At 56.7% G+C, this 7,306-nt stretch overlaps 2 protein-coding genes across 2 annotated transcripts; one reads left to right on the top strand and one right to left on the bottom strand.

The window, feature by feature from the left end:
• Nucleotides 1-558: 558 nt before the first annotated feature.
• Nucleotides 559-3,341, top strand: DICSQDRAFT_140317 (uncharacterized protein). The gene is made up of 12 exons (XM_007369689.1): nucleotides 559-1,163; nucleotides 1,212-1,263; nucleotides 1,319-1,381; nucleotides 1,439-1,568; nucleotides 1,629-1,729; nucleotides 1,789-1,882; nucleotides 1,939-2,025; nucleotides 2,088-2,164; nucleotides 2,217-2,331; nucleotides 2,388-2,550; nucleotides 2,616-3,095; nucleotides 3,173-3,341. The coding sequence occupies exons 1-12, from the start codon at nucleotides 1,109-1,111 to the stop codon at nucleotides 3,220-3,222; spliced, it is 1,467 nt and encodes a 488-aa protein (XP_007369751.1). The 5' UTR covers nucleotides 559-1,108; the 3' UTR covers nucleotides 3,223-3,341.
• A 62-nt stretch (nucleotides 3,342-3,403) lies between these two features.
• DICSQDRAFT_183164 (uncharacterized protein) lies at nucleotides 3,404-6,608 on the bottom strand. The gene is made up of 6 exons (XM_007369688.1): nucleotides 6,342-6,608; nucleotides 5,795-6,292; nucleotides 5,251-5,742; nucleotides 4,847-5,194; nucleotides 4,362-4,789; nucleotides 3,404-4,305 (listed from the first exon to the last, which is right to left on the bottom strand). The coding sequence occupies exons 1-6, from the start codon at nucleotides 6,571-6,573 to the stop codon at nucleotides 3,790-3,792; spliced, it is 2,514 nt and encodes an 837-aa protein (XP_007369750.1). The 5' UTR covers nucleotides 6,574-6,608; the 3' UTR covers nucleotides 3,404-3,789.
• Nucleotides 6,609-7,306: the final 698 nt, after the last annotated feature.

Below are 7,306 nucleotides of genomic sequence, written 5' to 3'. Positions count from 1 at the left end.
ATCCCCAGATGCTTGCGGGATCCGTGACCGCGAGCTGGTCACGGAAGCCGAAACACCCGCCTTCGCGGGAACGTCAGTTCCCCCGCCTGGCCGGCAACGACTACGACCATGGTCGTAGTCGTAGCTGGCTCTAATGGCGGCTAGGGGATCAACCGAGGGTCATGGCGAAATCAGAGAGACAACAGGGGACTGGCCAGAATGTCAGGTTTCTAGTAAGGTGGCACCGTGGTCAAGCCGCGTCTGGCGCCGGGATTTGGCAGATTAGACTCCTCCTTCTGCAAGCGGTTCAGAATCAGACCAAATCTTGGTGATATCCGAACCAGTGTGACTGGTGGACCTTGTCAAGCGCTCTCCTTCCGTGGTCGCCATAGGCGGTCAAAGCGAGGCGCCGATGCCCCACACTGTTGGAGCTGAACTTGGAGCCCTTACAACTTGAACTACCCCACTGATCCTGAAGCGCCTGCAGAAAGAGTCTATTCATCCGGAAAACCCACCTACTAATGCATCTGAGCGCGCCTCTGTCGCATCGCTCCCTTGGAGGGATCCAGTCATCTTCGGAGCCCTTGAGTTATCGAAATCACCATTGAGAAGTCTCTCTTCGCCCAACTCGAGATGAAAGCGCGGAGCCCACCTTCAGTACACGCGAGGAATTCAGCGGCTCAGGAGTCTTTACGCTTGAGAACGAATCTTTGCCAATCATCCTGGTGCACATCGCGGCGCCATACAGGGCTTGACCGCGGTGCAACCACAATGGAAATCCAACGTTCGCGCGAAGGTAGATGACGGGAAGTTCCCTTGCGTCCCTTGATTCTCGAGTCGCTCCTCTAAAGCAAGTTCTGTCGACAGCTCGTCGGGGTACTCTACCTGAGGTAGCAACCTGGCCCTCGCGTTTTATTCTTGTACATCGGGGGAGGCCACTTGCATGTATTCTCCCACACTGTCTCTAGGGGAAAGTGGCCGACCGCGACCCTGCCGTACGCGAGTCTTCCGTTTGTCTCGCTGGATACTTCGCCGGCGATGAGGCGCAAAGCTAATGTGTCCAAATGGCCCTGATTTCTGCCTCCGATGTTCCACTTCGACCTTTCATAATCCACTATTATCACTAGGCATGTCGCTGACACGTCCCTCAGGCAAGGTTTATGATGTGACGGACTTCTTAGACGGTGCGTCAACAAAGCATGCTCGTGATCTTGACGCTCACTTCGCTTCAGACCATCCCGGAGGCAGCAAGATCATTCTCAAGTATGCCGGAAAAGATGCAACGTGAGTAGCCACCCGTGCTCTTTGCGTACCGATAATCCTGATTGTGCACGCGCAGCGCGGAATACGAGCCCATTCATCCTCCAGATGCCATCAAGACTCATTTGCCTCCGGAGAAGCAGTACGTTCAGTTGATACGTCCCATTGTTGCAGATGGGTTGACGGCATGCGTGTGCAGCCTAGGGAGCGTCGACCCAGAGACAGTTCAGAAGGTTAAGATCGAGGTCACGGATGCGGAGAAGGAGCGTCTAGAGCGCGTCGCGAACCGGCCCCCGCTGTCAGAGGTTCTGAACCTGCATGATTTCGAGGTATGTTGTGTGTATACGCATGCTCGCTGCCTCACGGCTCAACGCGGAGCGTATATCAAGGCTATCGCGCGAGTCGTTATGCCGGAGAAGGCGTGGGCGTACTACAGCTCCGCCGCTGACGATGAGATCACGAACCGCGAGAACCACGCAGCTTATCACAGGCGAGTGCTACCCGTCGGACAAACGAGCCCCTGGTTATCTTACTTGGGTCCTTTGGCAGAATATGGTGGAGGCCACGGATCCTCCGGGACGTCACACATGTGGACTGGTCGACAAAGATCCTGGGACACCCTTCCAAGCTGCCGCTTTACATCGTGAGTCCGTATACAGGCCGTAAACCCTCCTGACATATTCACGCTGTATCATCTAGACCGCGACTGCGCTCGGCAAGCTCGGACATCCAGATGGTGAACTGAATCTCACCCGGGCCGCTGCGAAGCACGGTGTGATCCAAATGGTGCGGTAGCTTGAGCATACCGGCTAGGTATGTGCGCTAATGGTTTTGGCGCGTGTTTGTAGATCCCCACCCTTTCCTCGTGTTCGTTCGACGAGCTCGTCGATGCCGCGGAGCCTGGCCAGGTGCAGTTCCTTCAACTGTAGGGCGTCTCCATATACTTCTACGCGGACATCGACTCACAGCCCCCGAAGGTACGTGAACAAGGACCGCGAGATCAGCAAGAAGTTTGTCCAGCACGCGGAGAAGCGCGGCATCAAGGCACTGTTCATCACCGTCGACGCTCCCCAGCTCGGTCGCCGTGAGAAGGTATGGCAGTCGGGAAACACGTCCAGGCGTGGGTGAAGCTGAACGAGCCTCCTTAGGACATGCGGCAGAAATTCGAAGCAGAGGATCCCGCAGAGGTGACAGGCAACAAGCAGCAGGACAAGGTCGACCGCTCTCAGGGCGCCGCACGCGCCATCAGCTCCTTCATCGACCCTGGCCTCGACTGGAAGGACATCCCTTGGTTCCAGAGCATTACTAAGAGTGCGCCCCCCTCCCATGTGTTTCTTACAGCACCCTCTTACTTACACTTGCGCCTTGCCTCGCAGTGCCGCTGATCCTGAAGGGCGTCCAGTGCTGGGAGGACGCCCTGCAAGCGTACGACCTCGGCCTCGCGGGCGTCGTGCTCTCCAACCACGGCGGCCGGCAGCTCGACTTCTCGCGCTCCGGCATCGAAATCCTCGTCGAGGTCACGCGGGAGCTCAAGGCGCGCCGCGGGCTCACGTTCCCGAACGAGAAGTTCCAGCTGTTCGTCGACGGGGGCGTCCGCCGCGCGAACGACGTGCTGAAAGCGGTCGCGTTGGGCGCGACGGCGGTGGGCGTCGGGCGGCCGTTCTTGTACGCGTTCTCGTCGTACGGGTTCGAGGGCGTAGACCACGCGCTCCAGATCTTGCACGACGAGTTCGAGATGAACATGCGTCTGCTGGGGGCGAGGACGCTGGAGGAGGTCAAGCCAGAGATGGTGGACGCGAGCTCGTTGCAGAGCCACATCGTCGCCGTGCCGGGAGATAGGCTGTACGATTCCAATTGTGAGTACTTATTCCTCTCTTTGATCTTCGTCTTGTTCAGTATAGGGACATGAACTGACTCTTTGTCGACTTTGCAGACGAGAGTATGCAGCACGCGCGCTTGCGGGAGGTGAAGGCGAAGATATGATGGGGTGAGATACTAGGCGCGCTTGTCGCTTGAGGACGACGTGTTGAACTCACGCATAGCATTCGCATTTGTTGTCGTAGACACATTCCACATTTTGAATACTAGACCACTTAAGCCAGCTACCTCAACGTTCCGTGCAGGATGGATCAAAGCCACACACATGATGCGTAGTGGCCGGGGAAGACTGGTGTGCCTGCCGTGCGTGAGGATATGTGCAATTCGAGTACATGAAGGAGTCTTCGACATGAAGTGAGAAGCATTAGGATAGTCATTATAAGCTATACAAGCCGGCGGACAACTTGAACAGCCGGGGGGAACCGCTTCGGTACGATAGGCATATGTATATAGGATACTCGACGTCATTGCTCCAAGACACGCTAAGGTATGGAAGGTCCGCATGGATAGGATACATAATATATGGAACTGCACATCGCTTCAAATTTCGCCGCATTTCAAGGTGAACCTACGAGCACGTTCGACACTCTAGCCCAAAAGTAACAACCCATTCGAACATCCAGCCATTGCCACTCACGCTATACTCGTCCCACCACTACAAACGGAGTCGACTCAGTGCTCCGAAACCGTCGCCAGAGGGGGTGTCCTGCTTCCGCTCTCGCTCTCGCTCACAGAGGACTCAATGACGGCCTCGTACGACGGTGGCGCCTCGCCCTCCTCGCTCTCCTGGCCCGCTATGAGCCGCTCGAAGAGCTCCGGGGTATTGTGCTCATGGTACGACGTCCGACGCGATAGCGGCGCGCTGCCCACCGTCGTGATGGGACTCGCCGGGATGTCCGTGCTCGAGTGCGAATGGGAGGAGTGGTCCATTTGAAGCCGTTGAAAGCTGCCCGGACGTGAGATGTGCGCGGGCCGGGGCGTAGGGGCAGGGTAGACTTCACGATGCATTGGAGGCGTGGCGGATGCGGAGCGGCGGTTGACTATGGAAGACGGGCTTGGGTCGGCTACGACGAGAGGTACATGTGCGACTTGAAGGCCTGCATCTCTGTCCGTTATGACGGACGTGATGGACGAATCGGGGAGTCGGGAGTAGGGTGGAAGGGCTGTGTAGTCGGGGTTACACAGGTGCTGAGCAGTATGTTAGTATCGGTAAGATACATACATGGAAGGGAACAGCAACTCACAGATAGGATGTGGACGGGAGTCTGCACAACGATGTCGAACAACTTGCGCTTGCCCGTCGTCGGGTCCAAGGCCTGGTCGTCTCCGCGCTCGACGCGGAAGATGATCTTCAGCATATGCCCGACCGAGATGTTGCTTTGCTTGTTCTTATTCGTGATGTGCAACACGTTTCCCTCCTTCGGTAACTGCAGGTCCTTCCTGATCGTCCACGGCCCGGGACCCATGTAGCTCGATAGTGCTTCGCCGAGATCAAGATCAGAGTCGACAACCTCGGCAAGGGGGGACTGCCTCAGGACATCTGGATCGTCCGACAGGAGCGGGAGGATCGCTGGGCCATCCTTTTTCGGGTGTCGCAGTGCGAGCAGAGTGATCCTGTTATTAGGGTCCGACCGGGCGATGCGCTTGAAGCCTGTCCAGTAGTCCACGCGTTCTGTGATACGGATTGTCTCTTAGGATCTCAAAGACATCCTCCACGCTGCAAGCATACCTTCTACGATCACGGAAATGCGATGAACCTTCATCTTCGTGAAAGGCATGAAGGTGATGGAGATGGGCATTGTGCCCCCGATGGCGAAGCTGCGTCCGGAGATGACGATCAAGTACTGCATCTGCGAATCCCACTGCCGTTCAACGATGATGCTCTCGGAATCCTCCGTGTCATCCTCGCCGGGCGTAGCAACGACCGTGATGTCCTGCGAGGCCGTCAACTTGGTCTTGAACGCGCCAGGGCGATGGACCACTGCCTTCAGCTTCCAAGTCACGGAACCGTAGTCGACGCTGAGCGACGGAGGAGCGGTAGCGGGAATAGCGAAGGATATGGGGTACGTGTAGACGCCTATCTCGCGCATTTGATTGCGCTTCGTGGATCGACATTGAGCGAAAAATACGTACCTTTTCGAAACTCCTTCCACCCATCCCCATACTCACGACCGTCCTCCACTTCGAACCCTAATACTTCGCCCATGCGGCCGAGTGCTGAAGGCTCCTTATGCGCAGGGCAATCTATCTCCGGCAAGTGCGACAGAGTCCGATCTAGCGTGCGGCCTCGCGGAGGAGTCGTGTAGCCGGAGTGTGCTTGATGCACATGGCCTTGCTCAACAAGCGGGGACCGCGAACGTACACGGTCCTTCATCGCCTCGAACAGCGCACTGGCGAACGTGAACCGCTTGTTCTTCCTGCCGCGCACCGTGTCCTCACCGTCCATGTCCCTCTGCCGCGAAGGCGTCCGTCCATCCCGCGCGCGATACTGAGATGGGCTGGAACGATGTGTGCTGCTCCCTACTTGGAACTCGCGGTCGTCATCGAAGCTGACACGGCGAGAGTCTGCATAATCCTGCGGAGACAATATGCTCGATGTTGAACGGCGGGGGGAGCGTGCGTAACCTGAACACGCGGAGTTGAGCAACGATATCGTGTATGCTAAGCGCGCACTTACCATTCAGTTGCTCCGCCTCCAAGGCTCGACGTAAGTCCTCCAGACTCCTGGCTGGAGATTCATCGTGAACGGTGAAGGGAGAACGGTGTGAGATGGAAGCCGTAGGACTGAGGTAACCGGGCGTGTCCACTGGAGTATATGGAGGGGAGTAGGGAGGGGATGCGATGGAAGGAACGGCGCCATCGTGATGGCTCACGAACGACCTGTGATAGTGGGTCTGATCAACACTCATGTGACGTCTATGACCCCAACTCTGGTTTTGCAGGCTGTCGCGTGGGGCCGGCGAACGTCCACGACGTTCTTCCGGGCTGTTTTCGTGTTGAGCGATACTCGACTGCTCAGAATGGTCTTCATCTTCGTGTTCCAGAGCAAGTCCAGGTCCCACGGAGAGATGTCGCCGGAAACTTTGGCCAGGAGTATGTGCGGCGCGAAAGAAGACGTATGACTGAGAGTAGATGTCATGTTCCTCCGAGATTTCGATGCGCCTCGCGCCGACACCTGCTCGCCGCTCAGGCGCCGCCATACTGGAGGTATAGTGAGGGCTTACCTTCGGGCCAAGCAGTAGTCGTTCTTCCTACAAGCTCGATTTCTATGCTCGTGATGCGCGTAGGCTTCGCGAGGTTCAAGACGAGCAGCCCGCGCACCATCCCAGGAGGTGCATCAGCCAAGACACCTCTCCGCCGGCCGGTGGCGTCCCCAGCGCGAAGGAAGACGACGGACTCAGCCAGTCGTATGTCAAGTACATTCTTGTGGGGGTGAGCCTTCGCACCTGTGGGCATCTATGATCGTCGTCGTCGAGAGAGGTGTGTAAAGCACAGAGCCACAGAGACAGAGAGCTGCTGCATTTTGCATCCGCGAGGCAAAGGGCCGATCGAGACTGCGGCTGTGCCTGGCAGACGATTCATTTTTCGCTTAATCGCAACCGGTCCGAGGCCCTGATCCTAAGCCAGGGTTAGGGGAGCCTGTTCTTACATCATATGCTGTGCAGAGCACGCACGTTGCAAATCAATTTGTGCTGTGACTTGCCACCTTCTTTTTCTGAGTAACGCGAGCGGTGCCCGACCGTCTGTCGGAGAGGCGAGCATGTGTTATGCACAGGTTACCCAATTGCACCGCCCAAGCTGTCTAGGAGAGTTGAAGCGGCGAACAGGGGCTGGATCTGGAGCATGTTGTTATTCACCGGGTGATTCCGATTTGCGGATGCAACGAGATGACCATACATACGAAGATCCGCCCGGTCGCGTTGGATGGTCATGTTGAACAGGCGCTGGTTTACACAGCTTGCCTAATACAGCCGTCACAAGATATGGAACGGCACAGTCGGTTACTGCAATAACCGAGGCTGTACTACTCATGTGGTACACACACAGCTTCGCTGTGTACGCACTGCTTCTCTGTGCGACTGTGCATCCTGGGAATGTACTGTATAGTACTACGTAGCCACAGATGTACAGTAGTATATATAGGGGACCTCTGTACCCCCAATCTACAGTTCAGTTCACTCGAACGTCT

Source organism: Dichomitus squalens (genome assembly GCF_000275845.1).
Source record: "Dichomitus squalens LYAD-421 SS1 unplaced genomic scaffold DICSQscaffold_53, whole genome shotgun sequence".
NCBI classification, from domain to species: domain Eukaryota; kingdom Fungi; phylum Basidiomycota; class Agaricomycetes; order Polyporales; family Polyporaceae; genus Dichomitus; species Dichomitus squalens.
The sequence above is the reverse complement of the archived record's forward strand: the minus strand, read 5'-3'. Positions and strand labels throughout refer to the sequence as shown.

Bases quoted from the DNA above. Each gene is read 5' to 3' on its own strand.
- DICSQDRAFT_140317 (XM_007369689.1), top strand. From the start codon at position 1,109: ATGTCGCTGACACGTCCCTCAGGCAAGGTTTATGATGTGACGGACTTC. The intron at 2,165-2,216 runs GTAGGGCGTCTC...CAGCCCCCGAAG, and splicing joins CAGGTGCAGTTCCTTCAACT to GTACGTGAACAAGGACCGCG. The intron at 3,096-3,172 runs GTGAGTACTTAT...TCGACTTTGCAG, and splicing joins TAGGCTGTACGATTCCAATT to ACGAGAGTATGCAGCACGCG.
- DICSQDRAFT_183164 (XM_007369688.1), bottom strand. From the start codon at position 6,573: ATGCCCACAGGTGCGAAGGCTCACCCCCACAAGAATGTACTTGACATA. The intron at 5,743-5,794 runs GTAAGTGCGCGC...CCGCGTGTTCAG, and splicing joins GGAGGCGGAGCAACTGAATG to GTTACGCACGCTCCCCCCGC. The intron at 5,195-5,250 runs GTACGTATTTTT...TGCGCGAGATAG, and splicing joins GTGGAAGGAGTTTCGAAAAG to GCGTCTACACGTACCCCATA.